The sequence below is a fragment of the Triturus cristatus genome, chromosome 8 (assembly GCF_964204655.1).
Source record: "Triturus cristatus chromosome 8, aTriCri1.1, whole genome shotgun sequence".
Classification (NCBI taxonomy): Eukaryota; Metazoa; Chordata; class Amphibia; order Caudata; family Salamandridae; genus Triturus; species Triturus cristatus.
Genome location: NC_140591.1, coordinates 1,303,761,197 through 1,303,779,553, shown reverse-complemented (window position 1 = coordinate 1,303,779,553; position 18,357 = coordinate 1,303,761,197). Strand labels below are relative to the sequence as shown.

Sequence of the window (18,357 nt, the reverse complement as noted above, 5' to 3'; positions counted from 1 at the left end):
GCAAAAAGTTAGGGGAAACCACACCAAGGATGCCAGTTCCACTATACATGTGCTCTCTATCCCATGTTTGCTATGAGAAGTGCTGCTAATATCTCATTAGAAGTATTGCAACCTTTCTGAAACATTGTGGTACTCTCCCTTTCAAATTGAAGGAGTGTTTTTAAACAGTACCTGAAACCGTCAGCCATGTAAAGGATGAACATGGTTTGCACCACAGCTTTGCACATCCTAAATGTCCTTCTTCCCACAGACTACAGCATCAATTGTGTGGAGCGCACACATAAGGAGGGAGGATACCCCACCTTCATCCATAAATAATCATGGTCCTGCACCCAAGTAAGCAAGTAACACTCAGCTCCATGGGACAGCTGAAATGCAATTTTGCAATCTTTGCAATTGAGCCCACCAACTTCCATATCATACACAGGCCTCCTGGGCAAAATTAGGACTTCATTAATACATTTATTTTCACCTTATCAACCAACATGCCTACACAGCCCTCGTGGGGGGAACTTCGACCTACAGGACAACAAAAGCTAAAAAAAAGTTTTAAAAAAAATCTTCTTGAAGCTTATTGATGCACTCAACGTAGGACAGCATATCACACAACAAAAATCCTCCAAAGGCCATATCCTTAACCTGGTCTTCTCAACATAACCGACAATTCAATGCAAACTGCTGAAACCCCCTCGGCTAGACCGATCACTTTGCCATTCCCATCTCTCCAGCTCGGAGTCCTCCAAACAAACCAATGTCAACACAAAAAAGGGGACCAAACCTTAAGACCCTTAAAAGACTTCTCCATTAACTCCTCTCCCACACTTTCAACTCCATCTGCGATGGCAACACCCATCCAAACAAATTCAGCAAATATTTGGAAAGCTATGTGAACATCCATGCCCCAATTACAATTTGCAATTGCACAAGCCTATGTCTTCAGCTGTGGTATTCTGAAGACCTTGATGACAATAAACAATCAGTCAGCAGTCAGGAAAAGAATATGGAAGAAAATCAGAAAACTGATGAAGACCTCTTGATTCTGGTGCCCCTCAGACCAAAACTTCAAAAATCCACAATACACTAATAAAAATAGGACTTTCAAAAGGTAGAAACAGTTCTGTTCAAAGCAAATCGCAGATGCGACACTTTTCACACAAAGTCCCTTGGATGCATCAAAAACACAAGCAAAAAGGGTTGCAGGGAAGGTGATGCATCGGTTCCTTACTGCTGTGCAGGGGAGGTGATGCGCCGGTTCCTTACCGGAGAGAAGGTGATCCGTTGGTTTCTTACTGCATCCCCCAATGATCCGACAGACCTGGCGCCTCAATGAGATTCGTTACGATCTGGGATGATCCATTGGTTCTTGCAGCTGCACAGCAGGGTCTGCTTCAGAATCAGTGTGGTGTTCTCATCTTCAGGGATCGGTGCACTCAATGTGGCGTACAGCAATTTCTTGAGCCGCGGGCAGGCGCTGCAACAGTTTCTACAGTGATGCGCTGGAAACAGGTGCTGATGCATTGCGCTTCTCCTTATTGCGTTACTTTTCCAGCTCCCAACAGCAGGAACAACCTCCAGAGGCCCAAAACAGCAGCAGGCACCTCTTGGCAGGTCAGAACTCTCAGCAAAGGAGTTCAGGGGAGCTGGGTGTGAAATCTTTGTACCCCTGAGACTTCAGAAACAGGAGGCAAGCTCTACTTCAAGCCCTTGGAGATCTTTCTCAAGCAGGGTACACAGCAAAGTCATTGTCCTTTCCTTGGCAGACGCAGCCACGTCAGGCCAACCCCAGACAGCACACAGCAAAGGGGCAGTGCTTCTCATTCATTTTCTCCAGCTCTTCTCCTTGTCAAATGTTCCTCTTGAATTCCAGAAATGATCGGAAGTTCAGGGGTCTGGGCCCCACTCTTTATAGCACAGCACCCTTTGTTCTCTAGTGGCAGAGGAGGTCTTTGCCCATCCAAAACCAGTTTTGTCCTCTCTGGTGCAGCTTTCAGGAAGGAGGTGGAGACCGCATTGTCAAAGGCGGACCAGGCCCATTCAGGTGTCAGGTGTGAAAGTAATCTCCTCCCCCTACACTGAATGAAGCCCAGGTCTATTCAGCCCAGCTCTGACTCACCTTGGGAAGGCGGGATATACCTCCCCCCCCTGCCCCCCTCCCCCCCCCCCAAGTGGCTGTCTGAACAGGCATTCTAAACTCCATTTTTCTATCTTGTGCCAATGGGAAGTTATATTTATAAGATGCTATAAATTAACTCCCATTCTGTCCTACGGGACAGATAGCCTTTCAATTATGAAAAACAAAATAGGCAGTATTTCACTATCAGGACATGCCACACACATCAGGGCATGTCCTAATTTTCCCATACACTGCACTCCCACAGGGGTACCTTGGGCCTACTGTAGGGGTGACCCATAAGAAAAGGGAAGGTTAGGGCCTGGCAAGTGGGTGCACTTGCCATGTCAACATGGCAGTACCAAACTGCGTACAGACACTGTAGTGGCAGGTCTGAGTTACAGTTACAGGCTGCTTATGTGGGTGGCACAATCAGCGCTGCAGGTCCACTAACAGCATTTGATTTACAGGCCCTGGGCACACAGTGCACTGTACTAGGGACTGACTAGTAAATCAAATATGCCAATCATGGAATCATCAAACCAAACAACAATTTATAGGGAGTGCATATGCACTTTAGCACTAACCAGCAGTGGTAAAGTTACAGAGTCATGAAACCAACAAAAACATGGTCCAAAACAGGAGGCTAAAAAGTCTGGGGATAAACCTGCTGGAAAAGCCATTTCTAACACCTGTCACCGCTGTTCTCCTATAGAGTCTCCTGCCATCTTCACCCTTTACATAGAGTGGGTTTGGTGCTCCACTCACAGAACAACAAGATTCATCACTATGCCAAGTATACAAGGGTCTACATGATGTGCCCTCTGTTTGAGACATCCAATGCATCAAACACTGCTGTTACATCATCCACACTGACCATGTGATGAGTAAAGTAATATGTGAAGTCATAAGCAGTGTATTGCGGGCCGTAAGTTAATAAGCTCAGGTAACTAACACTGCTGAATTTCACGGATTTTGTTTGGGTGAAATCCGAGCCTAACTATAACGTCCCTGTAACCTTTGTTTTTTTCAGTACATTTCTAAGGTTTTTTAAATTCTATTTCCTAACTATAATATCCCTGTAACCTTTGTTTTTTTTCAGTGAAGCCCTATGGTTTTTGATTTTAATAGTCTCATTTGCAGAGGTGGAGAAAGGGGGCGGTACCTCTGACCAGCTCTCAGGAATCCTGCTGTATTGGACTTACTGGAGGTAACAGGAGGGCTTATTGGCCACCAAGTTCCCTTAGCAGGTAAGGGGACTTCATCCCCAAACCAGTAGTGCGCCAGGAGGCACATTTGTAGAGCAATGTAGTAAGGGGCTGCAGCTTCCAAAGTCCTCACAACAATCATGTCTGTGGGGCTTACTAGAGGCAACAGGAGGGGTAGTTGGCCACCCAGCACCCTCAGCAGCAAAGGGAACTTCATCCCCCAACCAACAATGCACCAGGAGCTATGAGGCAGACTGGTGGGGAAACAGGGCGTGGCATCCGAAGTTCTCAGAAATACCACTGTGTGGGACTTCCTGGAGGTAACAAGAGGGCTTGTTGGGCCCGTAGGACCCTCTGCAGTCAAGAGGACTTCATTCCCCTGCTAGAAGTGTGCCAGGAGGCGTGTTTACAGAGAGGTAGTAAAAAGGAGCAGGGCCTCCAGCAACTTGGCTGTTTTTTTCTATTGTTGTTTTTTTTTTAAATAACCAGGGGAGGGTCGATTTCAGCCCCAGGGATCCCATGCCCCGGTTCCCAGCCACTATTGTGGGTGCAAAGGTCCCACCCAGGGCACCCACTCAGCAGTGATGGAGACTGCGGGGGAGCCTCAAGGACCCCACAGTCTTTGTCAGATCCAAGTCTTCAATGTGAGCTGGCATTGCTTTGACAAAGGGGGTGCTGTTAACAAGATGCTTCCTCTCGGTCAAAGTAATTGGGCTGTCTTTCTGCAAGCGAGAGCATTTTTTGTGCTCTCGCTTGCTGAAAACAAGCACAGTTTACTATGGCTTGGCGGGAGCGGTTAGGGAGGGTGATCCCAAAGCAGGGATTCCCCCCACTAGGTACCAGGTAGGGGGAAGCAGCCCTTTGGGCAAGGGCTTTTGTTCCCCCCCCATATTTTTGGGCCAGATCAGTCTTTCTGCTCCCCCCTGGGAAGCAGATGGGGGTAATAGCCCCCGATTCCCCTCCCCCTGCCCGGGGGGGGGAGAAAGCACACAAGGCACCAGGGATTTTTTAAATGTATATAGGGGTGGGAGCTGTCCGAAATGAGTATGCCTATGCCCCCACCCCCCCTAAAAATTCCACAGTTTTTCTGCCCCCCCGGGGAGGCAGGTGGGGTAACAGCCCCCGATCTCCCCTCCCAGGGGGGGACAGAAAGGACACTAGGCACTAAAGATTTTGTTTTTATGTATATGGGGTTGGGGGCTGCCAAAAATGGGTATGCCAATACCCCCACCTCCCCCCAAAAATTAAAGTGTTTCTGTCCCCCAGGAGGCAGAAGGGTGCAATAGCACCTGATTTGCCCCCCCCCCCGAGAAGGCAGAAAGTCCACTAGGCCCCAGAGGCTTTTTTATATATATATATGTAGGGGTGGGGGCAGCCGAAACAGGAGATGCCAATGCCCCCACCCCACAAAACAAATTCAGTCTTTCTGCACCCCCCAGGAGGCAGATGGGGGTAATCGCACCTGATCGGCCACCCGAAGGTGCAGAAAGCCCACTAGGCACCAAGGACTTCCCTTTTTTTATACGTAGGAGTGGAGCCCACCCAGAATGGGCATGCCAATGCCCCCCCCCCCAAAAAAAAGCCGCGGTCTTTCTGCACCCACCCAGGAGGCAGATGGGGGCAATAGTCCCTTATCTGAAACCCCCCGGGGAGGAGAAAGCCCACTAGGGATTATGTTAGATTTTTGTTTTATATGTAGGGGTGGGGGCTGCCGAGAATTGGCATGCTTATGCCCCCACCCCCAAAAATATTTTGCCCGGGAGGCAGAAAGCCCACTAAGCACCAGGGATAGGTTTATGGACATGTCAGGGAGAGGCCCCATAGCAAAGGTTCGCTCCACTTTGTTTCTTAGGCACACATTTTGGGTGTTTTAGTGATATTTGTAGTCTCATCAGCCCCCAAGCGGGGGCAGAAAAACACTAGAAACCAGCAAGAGTTTGTGTGAACTTGAGTTTGGCTGATGGTCAGCATGTACTGACCTTTGGCTGGCATTTTGCTGGCGGTGTGTGTGGACCTGCACTTGGTCAATGGTGTGTGTGGACTAACGCTTGATGACTGTGTATGTAGAATGGTGCTACCTGGTGGTGTGCGTGGACTGGCACTTGGCTGACTGTGTGCATTGATGGTGCATAGCTGCAGGGCCGGACTGGTCGTAGCGAGCACCGGGTGTCTCCCCGGTGGGCCGGAGGGGTGGGGGCTGGTTTTCTGGCCATGGGGGACAGATTTGTTACTAGGGGGCGGTTTTGCAGCAGTACTGCAATATCGGCCCCCAGTAACAAAAGCAGGAGCAGTGCTTTTTACTAGCACATCCCCCCCCCACCCTCCCAGGGCCGGTCGAGCAGCAATTCGCCAGGGCTGGTTATGTTACCAGTCCATCCCCACTTAGCTGGGGGTAAGCGTGGGTGGCGCTTGGCTGGGGGTATGTGTGGGTGGCGCTTGGCTGGCGGTGTGCATGGATGGCACATGTGTGGCAGTGCATGTAGATGGCGAGTGGCTGGCAGAGTGCGTGGATGGCGCATGGCTGGCGGCGTGCGTGGATGGCGCATGGCTGGCGGCGTGCGTGGATGGCGCATGGATGGCGTCGTGCATGGATGGCGCGTGGCTGGCGGCATGCGTGGATGGCGCGTGACTGGCTGCATGCGTGGATGGCGCGTGACTGGCGGCATGCGTGGATGGCGCGTGACTGGCGGCATGCGTGGATGGGGCGCGACTGGCGGCATGCGTGGATGGCGCGCGACTGGCGGCATGCGTGGATGGCGCGCGACTGGCAGTGTGCATGGATGGTGGTGTGCGTGTACTTATTCTTGGCTGGCAGTGTGGCGTGCATGGATCGCACAGTGTTTTCTTACCTAGAATCCCCCGCAAACCACAAATTTACTTAGTCAAATTTTCCTCACATTTCTGTGCGGGTACGTTGGAGGATCCCAGTGCAGGAACACATTTCCTACCACCCAGCTTTCCCGTTGGTCTCCCGAGAAAATGATACCTCACTTGTGTGGGGGTGCCCAAAGTAGCGTCAGCCTAGAAACGTATAAACAATCTGCCCTTTTGGACCCGCTTTGGGCCCCCCTTAATCTCTACAAGTTTTTTGGCCCCTTGTGTCATAGGCACTTGGCCCATCCACACAAGTAAAGTATCATTTTTATAGGGCGATTGAGTGGTAGGAAATTTGTATTGTGCGGTGATCCACAACTTTCCCACACAGATATTGGAGGAAAATTTGACTTTTTAGCTAAATTTGAGGATTGCAGCGGATTCTGGGAAGGGAAATGTTGGGGGATCAACGGATGCCCAGGCGTGTCCAGTTTTCAGAAATGTCTTTGTTTTTTAGGTTCCCCTGGATATCTTCAAGCCCGGGACCAAACACACCGGTGCCTACCTATCTATCACAAAATGACATGGTTTTTGAAGGGGGTCAACTGCGTTTTTGGTCCCGGGCTCAGCAGCCTCCTAGGGTGATGCAAACAGGAGATGTGCAAATAATTACTGCTACTAAACTCTTTATTGTGTTTCTATTTCAGAAATACTGAGGTGTCCTTGATACCCATTTTTCATTCTTCATATGTTATCAAATGAATTGCTATACAAGCAGGTACACAATGAAAACCCATTGCAAGGTCCAGCTTAGTTATTGGCTCGGAGTACCTCCGGTTCTTGGTGAACCTACAAGAACTATTTATCACCACAACTAGAAGGGTCCAGCGGATGTAATGGTATAACACTTTTTAAAATCTGCCATAGTTTGAAGTGACAGGTGAAAACGTTGGCACAAACGGCTGTTTTTTCAACTCAATTTCAATATTTTTTTTTAATTCAACTGTTAGTTTCTATAGGAAAACCTTGAAGGATCTACACAAATGACCCCTTGCTAAGTTCTGAATGTTGTCTACTTAGCTTTCCGGGATCCATTATTGCTATGACACCCATTTCTACCACTAATTGGAAGGAGGTTGAAAGCACAATAAATAGTCAAAATAGTCTATGTCCCAGTAAATTGCCAAAACTGTAGAAAATGTTGATTTTCTGACAAAAGTCTGCCTGTCCCTGAAAGCTGTGAAGATGGTGATTTCAGCATCACAAACTTTGTTGATACCATTTGCAGGGGAAAAAACAGAAGCTCTCTTCTGCAGCACTTTTTCCCCATTTTCCCCCCAAAAACAAAATGTTGCTGTATTTTGGATACTTTCTGGGTCCCATCCAGGAGAATCCACAAACCCTGGGTACCTTTAAAATCCTCAGGATGTTGGAAGCAAAGGACGCAAATTTGGCATGGATACCTTATGTGGACAAAAGGTACAGGGGCCTAAGTGCAAACTACCCCAAGTAGCCTAAAAAAGGCTTAGCATGGGGGTGGAGGAGCGGCCTAGTAGTGAAAGGGTTAACAAAAGCTGATAAAGATATTGCTCCAAGTAAAATATATTGGGTTACATTTTATTCAATTAACCTCACAAATAATGTATTTACAAATAAATTGTCTGGAATGTATAAAGTAACTGGGTAGAAAAATGTAGCTGTACATACAATTACTAAATGCAACACAAAGTTTCTTGAAGTATTCAGCATGAACATAAAAATACATGGCTACCACTACTACAAAACGAATTCAGTATACATCACACCATGCATCCATGAAATGCAGATAACACACTGTACAGAGAGTGAACTTATCTTGCAAAAGAAAAGGGGAAACATCTTACTTTGTAGGACTCCTCCGGTTGCCAGTGAACCCAGTCATAAATCACGTTTTTACCTTCTTGCACCACATACTTTGCCCACGGTGAAATACGGTAGACAACCTGGCCGCTTTTGCTCCGGATAACCACCTTGGCAATAAAAACAATGACAAACAAAAATACACGTTTAACTATGCAGTTCTTTTTCAGTCAAATATAAGAACAAATAAAAAAAGATGTATTCGATATTTGTAAAAACTGACACATTTTTCTAAAGCAAGACTTCATAGAACCATGCGAACTTTAGTGAGCAACCATGTAAACGTTTATTAATAATATAATAATAATAATATTTTTTTTCATTCGGCATATAGCCATAAAAAGAAAGATATCACACTACAGCATACAGTTAAACTTTTATTGAGTAAGTGGTAGCAAGCACATATTGTCATCTATTTTTATTTTTGGGCAGTGTTGCTCAGCAAAAAGGAAGCTAGTATGGGATACTGAGAATTTGTTTATATTTAATAAATTATTAAGTAGTTTTATAAAGCATCTGCGATTATATCACATCAGGTAACAACACTCGAGTTCAAGGAGAAATTGTAATGCGAGATATAGGGAAAGAACCTTGGCACAAACATGAGCGGAATCTTTCCAGCCCGAGTAACAGCTCTTTTAATGTGGGTGGTTAAGCATTTCAAGTACATTTTTTATCCAAGCAGATTGCGCGGGTAGTCTAAGTGCAAAACTAAAAATCCAAAAGCAAGTTGCATCAATCTCAGCACGAGTGTCAGTCCCTTCAGTGCGGGTGGGCTACAAATATTTCAGGTAGATTTTGACTCCAGCAGACTGTTCTGAGCACAAAATTAGAAATCCCAACACCAGTGGCAGTGTTTTGAATAGAAGTGACCAGAAAATTACATTTTCAAGATTAATTTTTACCTGAATGGACTATGTGGGTAAATTGTTTAGCGCAAAACTCTTTTCTTTTTTTGTATTATTTTTAAACAGGAAGACCGTGCTACAGAGACGCAAAGACTACTGTACATTCAGTATCAACTTCCTCTCATGAGACTACTCCCTCTGCTTTGTCCGGCCCTTGGTTATTTTGAATTTATATTTTGGAGGGAGCGCATCACTCCTTCTGTAATTTTTGCTTCAGCCACACCCTTGGAATTCATATTTTTGGGAGAAAAAAAAAAAAAAAATCAAGTAAACTCAATGCAATAATTTGCAAATTATTTTTTGCGAGAAGGCAGGCACCTCTGTTTTTGTTTCTTGTTTGTCAGATTTTGTTGGAGCACCTTTATGATAGTACAGGCCCTTAAAAGATTAATTTGTCTAAAGAGGAAATGTTAGCACATTTTTGGGATGGTCAAGGCCTTGTCTTTAAATAAATATTCTCAATTTCCTGGTGTATGTTTTTATTTTGTATAGATTTCTTAATCTTTTTACTGTGTTGTTATACTGTGTTGTATAGAACAAAATGGTCCCAGCACAATTTAGACAATAAAAATCAAACAAACCAATAGGCAAAAAAATCCGGAAAGAGAGTTCTAGTGTTATTTAATCACACTGAACTTTGATTTTCATATATTCAATTTACACTTTATGCAAAAAACATTTCACGAAACAGAGTAGATGTGCCCAAAAAGGTGGGGAAGGAAGGGTCAGTGAATTAGTGTGAAATTGAGGGACATGTGAAAGGAACAATGTATACTTTCATTAACAATCAAATTGATAGGCATGTTTCTTTCAACACCACATATTTTCCATGGATCTAATCTCAAAGTACGATACAATGTACATATATGCCGCCATATAGAATGAGAATCACAGTGCAACATGCACTGTTGAGGTTACTGGCAGTTATGTTGTGTCGACGTTTCGACCCCTTGGTTCGTGTAGGCATTCGTTGAAACCTGACAAAATGGGGTCTTCCTCAGGACAGGGTGAAAAGTGGAAAGAAGGACGGGCACCTAAAAGGTTAATATAAAGAGTATAATGTGTCAGATCTATAATTAAGGTCATGACGTCTAAGAGAAGAAAAGTAAATTCAGGTTTAAAAATTACCGTTACTGCCTGGCTGGCAGGTTTCTGAGACGCGTGATGTCGTCAAAGAAAGGGGGTCCAGAGCCTCCCAGCGGTACAATGGAGAGTGATGGCCACCTAAAGAAATGAGGTGCTTATTAGTAAAGGCCTCTTAAGGGATTGAGGTCCCAACATTGTACAAGGATTGGCATCAAACTTACTTTGCCAAAGGGGAATCAATCCCCTATTATTCAAGGGAAGCAGTTCAAAATACTGCCTATGCACAGCCTTGAGTAGATATAAGTCGGCTGGAGCGGGACAAAATGTGCAACATCCACTTGGTCACCGTAGAGAAATTAATCTGCGAGCTAAAAAAAAGAGGAGAAATAAAAACAGCGCTACAGACCTATGGTAACCAAAAAGTGAAACTATTGCTTGTCGTCTAAAAGGGATACCGCCGGGCAATTAAAGGTAGTGCCGGGGATTGCAGGGGTGACTTCCCAGAGTGTTGTCAAGCTCTATAGTAGCCGCTTCCCATCCAAGAAATAGTGATCCCTTGCTGCCTAGAAGAATGAAACCGCTAAACCCTTTGTGACTCAGAAGTTGAAGCCAAACAGAAAAGACAGCGCTGCATCTCAAACGCTGTTCTAGGGATCGTGACATCATGAGGTAAAGCATTATAAAACACAGCCCAGGTATTGAAAAGTTTTTTTTTTTTAATTGAACCAAAATGGTCGTAAATGGGAAACTCTAAGCAGAGCGCTGCAACTCAAAGCGGTGCATTCGGGATTGTGACTAAGCGCTAAGCGCGAGGCAACACCAGCTGAGACAGCATACAGTGTTTCCAGCGGTATACTCGGTGGGTGCCCAGATGTGAAAATACGGGGGTTTGTTTAATGTAATCTCACCGTAAATGAAAATCTCCGAAGGAGAAAGGACTCACCCTCTTAGTGTGCTCTTCATCCGTGAATGAGACGGAGCACGAAAGCGTCCCGAGATAAAAAACGGGAGACGCGGAGGAACACGTGATCTCCGTTACCGTGCCGCCGCTAAATGCCGGTCTAAGAGTATGTAAGGGGAAGGGAAGACAGACTTATCCCTAACGCTGGAGGCCAATGGACGCTATGTGTGTACATATCCCTAATGCAACATGGAATGAGGGAATACCAACAACAAGGCTAACAAGTTCCATTACATGATGTATGCACAAGTTGAAGGTTAGATAAGAAATCATTAATTAATTGTCATCAATAAGACATCTTAAAGAAAAGTCATGGTTAACAACTACATCAGGAACAAATCCAAATTGAAACCCATTCGTGGTTAACAAATGCATATCCAATTGAAAAACTCAGTTAAGGCAAAATCGCTGATTTACGCGCTGAAATAACATTGATGATGGTAGACTCAATCTAGGCGCGACATGGTTATAACATTGATGATAATAAACTCAATCCACATTAGGTGTCTGAGTGAACAATAAATTTGCATTATCTTATGAAAACATTGATGATGATAAACTCGATCCACATTGGATGTGTAGATAAACAGTAACAATTTTAGATATACAAGTGAAAACAGGTTGTTTGAAAAAGCATTTCGTACAAACGTTTTCATATCACAAAGGACAACCGACCACCTTCTGAGACTAAAATGGAAGTACATGTTGAGGGGGGGGTTTCATCTGGTCCATCACCACTACAGTATTAGGAAACAAACCCCGGAGTGGCACCTACAAAGTCTCCCAACCTTATGGAAGGGTAACTAAGTGATGGGATTCAGGGCCAAATTTAGGTGTACAAACATGCTAATTGTGCATTACTGCAGTTAAGTTCGTTTAGCCCATTGGCTATTGTGTCCAAACGGATCATCCATTTAGATTCCCTCAGGTTCAAGATTGCAGATAAACTGCCGCCTCTCGGTCCCAACTTGATCCTTTCAAGTACCAACCACTGTAGATCTTCTGGGTTATGGTTCTTCAGCTTGCAGTTTTCCACCAGTGGGGCCCCTGTTACGGTGCATCGAATCCTACTATGGTGTTGCAGAATCCTAGATTTGATCTTTTGTTGCGTTTGACCTATGTAGAGTAATCCACAGGGACAGATGATACCGTAGATCACATTGACCGAATTACAGTTTGTGAATGAATTGAGGATGATTGTATGTTCCTTGTGGACAAAGGTTTTTGTAGAAATTGAGGTATCGCAAGCCTTGCAATGTCCGCATTTGAAGTGTCCAATCACTGTTTGAAGATTCCAGAGGGATTGAATCGTTGGTTTCTTGACTGTCTCTAGAAAAGAATGGACTACATGGTCCTTGATGCTCATCGCCTTCTTAAAAGAGTGCATCGGTGGATTAGGTTGATAAATATCATCAGCTACCAAGCTCCAGTGCTTGTTTATTACTTTTTTGATGGCATTGCTCTTTGTGGAAAAGGTGGTAACGCAGATCATTCTCTGTAGCGGCTTGTCCATCTTGTCTTTGGGTGTCAACAATGTCTCTCGGGGATTAAACCACGCTCTTTTCTGTGGCCTCTTTACCAGTCTTCTCGGGTAACCTCTGGTTAACAATCGGTTGCTTAAGTCCTCAGATTCAGTCATGTAGTCCTCCTTCTTGGTGCAATTTCTTCGAATCCTCAGAAATTGGCCCACCGGTAGGTTATCTCTCAATCCACGTGGGTGATGGCTGTTGTATCCGAGAAGAGAGTTGCGCTCCGCCGGTTTCCGGTATAGTGTAGTGTGCAATTTATTATCTTCACAATAGATCTTGATGTCAAGGAAAGCTAGTTCTATACTGTCTGATTGTACCGTAAATTGGATGTTGTCATTACATTGATTTAGCCAGCCGTGGAAAGTGGCCAAATCAGTTGAATCGCCATTCCAAATGATCAGTATATCATCGATATACTGTTTCCACAGATTGACCCGGTGGAAAAACGGATTGTTATTAAAAACAAACGATCTCTCGAAATGATCCATGAAAATGATCGCCAAATCCGGGGCAAAGGCTGCTCCCATGGCGACGCCCTTTGTTTGTATAAAGTATTCTCCTTGAAAGAAAAAGAAATTTTTCTTCATAGCAATCGTCAGTAGGGTAATGATAAACTCTGTGGGTACTCTCATTGGTGCTGGTTGTGTATTCAGAACCTCTCATTATTACCAAGGCCGGTTCTTGAGGGATACTTGTATACAAGGATACAATGTCACATGTTACCAATAGTTGACCGCAAGGATCGAAAGGTAATTGATCTATCAAGGTAATGGTTTGCATGGTGTCCCTTAGGTATGCTTCAGTATTCTCGGCCAGAGGTTTAAGAAAGAAGTCAACATTTTTACATAGGGGCTCCAGCAACGAGCCACAGCCAGAGACAATAGGGCGTCCCGGTGGATTGCGCATGTCCGTGTGGATTTTGGGCAAGGTATATATTGTCGGTAGTCAAGGGTGTTTCTGGTTTAGATAGTCAAATTCCAACTTGCTCAAGATACCTTGTTCATGTGCTTCAGAGGTGATTCTTAGGATCTCATCCGCCAACTCGTTTGTGGGGTCCGACCTCAATTTGGAGTAACTCACCCCATCCTGTAGTGGTCTCATAATCTCCGCTCTGTAAGCTGTAGTATCCTGGATCATGATTGCACCCCCTTTATCCGCAGCCTTTATGACTATGTCCTTGTAGTTCTTGAGACTTGTCAATGCGGTCTTCTCCAATTTACTGGTATTCGGAGTGGTGTATTTGTGTGTTGACCGCAGTTTCATCACATCAATAAGAACCATACTCTCATATGCTAGAATCCTGTTGGTCATAGTGTTTGTAGGGGGGACAAAGGTAGATGGGACCCTTGGTCCTGTCACTGAACATGATGAGTCCATCGTGGAGTGTTTGAAAAAGTACCTAAGACGGATTTTGCGAAAGAAACTGTAGTTCTATCCTCGTATCAAAATTATTCGGGTAAGACGTGGGTACAAAAGATAAACCCTTAGATAGAATTCTTTGTTCATCTTCCTTCAGAGTATAGGATGAGATATTAACCACAGGGTTATCCTCAGCTCCTACCATCTGTAAACCTTGCGTCGTGTCGATATTTCCCCGTGGTTCTCCGGTTGGAAGCGAACCTGTTTCGTTGTAGAGGCCCGGCCCCTCTCCCAGTTCATTGTAGTGGGTTGACAACCTCTGTGTACCCCTCTGCCAGTTGCCTCGTCCTCTGGGCGGTCTCCATTGGCCTTCGCCTAAAAATACTGTGTTGGGCCTATAAATATTATTTTTATTAGTGGTTATCTTTTTCATTAGAAATTAATGATTTCTTTGATTTACTTAAACTCAATTATTAAAATTATATTCTATATTTAAATTTGTATACTTTTGATAATTTATATTTTAATAAAGGGTTTTTGGGTTTAGGGAAATAGGGTCAAAAGTTAATGAAATTATATTTTTATAAATTAATTCTTAATCTTACTTTTTTACTTATAATTATCTTTTTTTTTATTTTTTATTATTGGTTTTATTGCATAACAATAGCGGCATGCCGAGCACGGAACACATACACAGTACAATACCATATCTTTATACAAAGAAATCAGGCTGTGGAACCATCACAGTACATAAACTACCCATATCATATGCAATATTATAAGATAGCATGCCCTCATCTCCTTGGTCATATTTATTTATTTATTTATTTAAACTTGTAACGCGCAACAGCTACCCACAGTGGGTTTCCCGGCGCAGAGGGATAGACTAAAGAAGAAAAACGGACCATTGTTAGCAGCACCCTGAGACAATTAGATACCCATGCAAATCAGCAGAATAAGAATGTTTTAAGACGTTTCCTGAAGGCAAGAAAATTAGTCTCAGTTTTCAAGGAGGAAGATAGCGCATTCCAGTATTTGGGGGCGCGGTGGGTGAAGGCCCGCCCTCCCATTTTAACAAGTTTAAATCGAGGAATGACAAAGTCACAGTTAGCAGACGATCTGAGTGTTCGATTAGGTATATAAGGTTGAACGAGGTTACGCAGATACATTGGAGCCGAGCCCTGCTTGATTTTAAAAAGATAGCATAAGGCTTTAAAGTTAATGCGGCTAGGGATCCTAAGCCAATGTAAATCGCGAAGAGCCTGCATAGCTGATTGTCTTCTCGGGATGTTACAGAGAAGACGGGCAGCAGAGTTCTGAACAACCTGGAGTTTATTAACAGTGGCCGCATCAGCACCAAGGTAGAGGACATTTCCGTAGTCCAGGCGAGAAGTTACCAACGCCTGAACAACGGTTCTCCTAGTAGATGGAGGCAGCATCCATAGAATTTTCTGGAGCCATCGTAGAGTAGTAAAACAGATGGCGGCCACCTGAGTGGCCTGCTGTCGCATGGAGAGTTTATCGTCTACGAGGAAGCCAAGATTACGGGCCACTGAAGAAGGTTGAGGGAGAGGTCCCATCTCGCAAGGCCAATGTTGAGGGCCCCATGGATCTTTCTTTTTCCCGAAAATAAGAATTTCGGTTTTGTCACTGTTTAGCTTAAGGAGATGCCTTTGCATCCACCCAGCTATACGGGACAACCCAATTTTCAAAACCGATATATCGTTGCTTTCGCAGCTGGAGAGGGAGAAAACAATCTGGGTATCATCAGCATATGAAAAGATGGTCAGCCCAGCGTCTTCTGCTATGGAGGCAAGGGGTCTTATATAGATATTAAACAGCAAAGGGCTGAGTATAGACCCCTGAGGAACGCCATATGCTGATGTGTAAGTGGAAGAGGAGGCTTTTGCGGAAAAGACCTGGAAGGTGCGCTCACTTAAAAAGGAGGCAATCCATGCTAAAGCTGGACCGTCCAGTCCCAGGGAACAAAGAGAGCTAACAAGAATGGGATGAGACACAGTGTCGAACGCCGCACTTAAATCCAGAAGGATAAGCGCAGATGTTTCACCGCGGTCGACACTGTGTCTTAAACTCTCTGTTACCCCAAGAAGGGCGGTCTCAGTGGAATAATTAGCACGAAAACCAGACTGAGATGGATGCAAAAAACCCGACGATTCCACTAGACTGTATAATTGGGTGTTAACATGCCTCTCCAGCACTTTAGAAAGTACGGGTAGCAGCGATATCGGTCTGAAATTGGCAAGATTAGACGCATCTGCTCCAGCTTTTTTCAGAAGTGGGACAACCATTGCGTGTTTCCAGTCCCGCAATACCTGGGATTCACATAATGAGGCGTTTAAAAGTCTCATAAGAACCCTCCGAGGTGTAAGATCTATTAATTTAAGAATTTTTACGGGAACAGGATCACGAGGTGAGCCCGAGCGTATACTATTTAAACAGACGAAGAACGAAGTGTCGTCAAACAATTCCCAGTGTGTCAATTTTACCCTGGGAGAGGACAATTCGATATCTCCAGTCAGTTCAGGACGCAATTCTTCTGAGTTCAAAGGGGGGCTCATAGAGTCGTAAATGCGTTCAACCTTAGCTATAAAAAATTGTGCGATAGAGTTACACTGGGCCTCGTCTAGTGCTGGAGGTGTTGGGATAGTATCAGCTCCTGTCAGTTTTTTAACGACAGAAAAAAAGAGTACGAGGGCAGTTCTGAACTTGTGTAACAGTATCCGCAATGTAAGCCGCTTTGGCGGTTTTAAATTTTTGATGGTAATCTCTTAAAGCCTCTTTATAGACAGTCTTCGAAGAGACTGAATAAGATTGTCGCCATTTCCGCTCCAGGGCCTTACATTTAGTGCGCAGGGCTTTCAAGTCAGTGGAAAACCAAGGCGCCGGGGGACGATGTGACCTTACATGAATAGAAGAAGGCGGAAGGAGAGTGGTCACAGCGTTTGTAAGCCAATTGGAAACGACTGTGTTCATCTCACCAACTGAAGCCATGCATTCCTTAGGGCAAGTGTTGGAAAGATGGTGATTAAACCGATTAATATCGAGTTTCCCCCAACGATAAGTAGGAGCACCCTTGTCAAAGATTCTATTTATCTGATGTTTAGGGTACACTAAAGAGAAGTGAACCGCAAAATGATCTGACCACTCCAGAGGGCGAGCATTCTGAGAACAGTTAAGAGACATTCGAAAAAACAGGATCCAATAGATGTCCAGCAGAATGGGTGGGACCAATATTCAGCAGGGGCAGGTTGAAGGCCACCAGGTCAGACAGAAAACGTTTACTATTTGTACACTGAGGGTCCTCAAGGTGTAAATTAAGATCGCCGAGAATGGTGAAATTAGCTGCCCTGAGAAGTAAAGGCGTTATAATATCAGCAAAAGAAGAAATCCAGGAGGAAGCATTTCCTGGAGGGCGGTAAATCAACAGGCCCGACAAGGTGAATTGAGGGTTAATCACTAATTTAAAGAATGCAGTTTCACTTCCAGGCATAGGAAGGGCTTCAAACTTGCATATGTAGATTACCTTGAAGATGATAGCAATCCCTCCCCCCTGTCCGGACTTCCTGTCAAGCCTTACCATGACATAGTTGTTGGGGACAGCTACAGCGACATCAGGACCGGAACAATCATGAAGCCAGGTTTCGGTAAGGAACAGAGCGTCAGGCTGCTCTTCAACGATAAAGTCATATATGTGCTGACTATGTTTCGGAAGGGATCGGCAATTAATGCTCCAAAACTGGAGTGGGGGGGTTAGAAGGAAGTTGGAACCTTCTACGCCTTCTCCTACCCCGAAAATGAGACAGATGTAAACTTTTAACCCAGGACCCTTTACCAAGAGAATAGCCGCAGCTGGCACACAAACCGATTGTCCGGAGAGCAACAGACAGTGCATTGTGTGAGATGAATAGGACGACAAGATATTAGATCCTCACCTGAATAAGTAATTCTACCGTAGGAGTTCGCAAATAGAGTCATAGCCCCGAGGCCCGGTCTGGCCCGGACGGGCACAGACGGGCTGAACTCTGGCGTAACTCCGGCGGAAGTGCGGCGGTCCGCTGCACGTGTCCGCTGCACGGAGGGAGGGCCTCCTTAAGTAGAGGTCATACATAAGAAATGTCAACATTGTGATATCCCCTGCTCTCATCATTAGCACATAGCCTATCAATATATCCTTCTACGCTCTGCCCAATGCTTTCAGATCTTAAAGTGTTTCTGGGGGCAACCCCGTGACAAATATATTTGATGTTCAAGTCCCATGCAGTGGTCCATGCTCTTGACCCAAACCTCCACAGGGGAGCCTTAGTTTCCTTCCAGGTCCTAGCAAAGTCCCTCTTGGTAATAATTAAACTGAGCAAACACAAGGAGATGGACGGATTGCTGAAACTTTTCAAACACTCACCCCCAGTCACAGATCTGGTTCGAATCCATCATCATTCTTTAGCTCACTTTGCCACCCCAGTTC

The 18,357-nt window shown here is 44.9% G+C and overlaps 1 protein-coding gene across 1 annotated transcript in view; it reads right to left on the bottom strand.

The window, feature by feature from the left end:
• Positions 1-18,357, bottom strand: part of GBE1 (1,4-alpha-glucan branching enzyme 1) — a 753,232-nt gene that overhangs the window by 416,398 nt on the left and 318,477 nt on the right. The window contains exon 4 of the mRNA XM_085623022.1: positions 8,016-8,141. Coding sequence (XP_085479148.1) covers positions 8,016-8,141 — 126 coding nt within the window. The remainder of the gene's footprint in view (positions 1-8,015; positions 8,142-18,357) is intronic.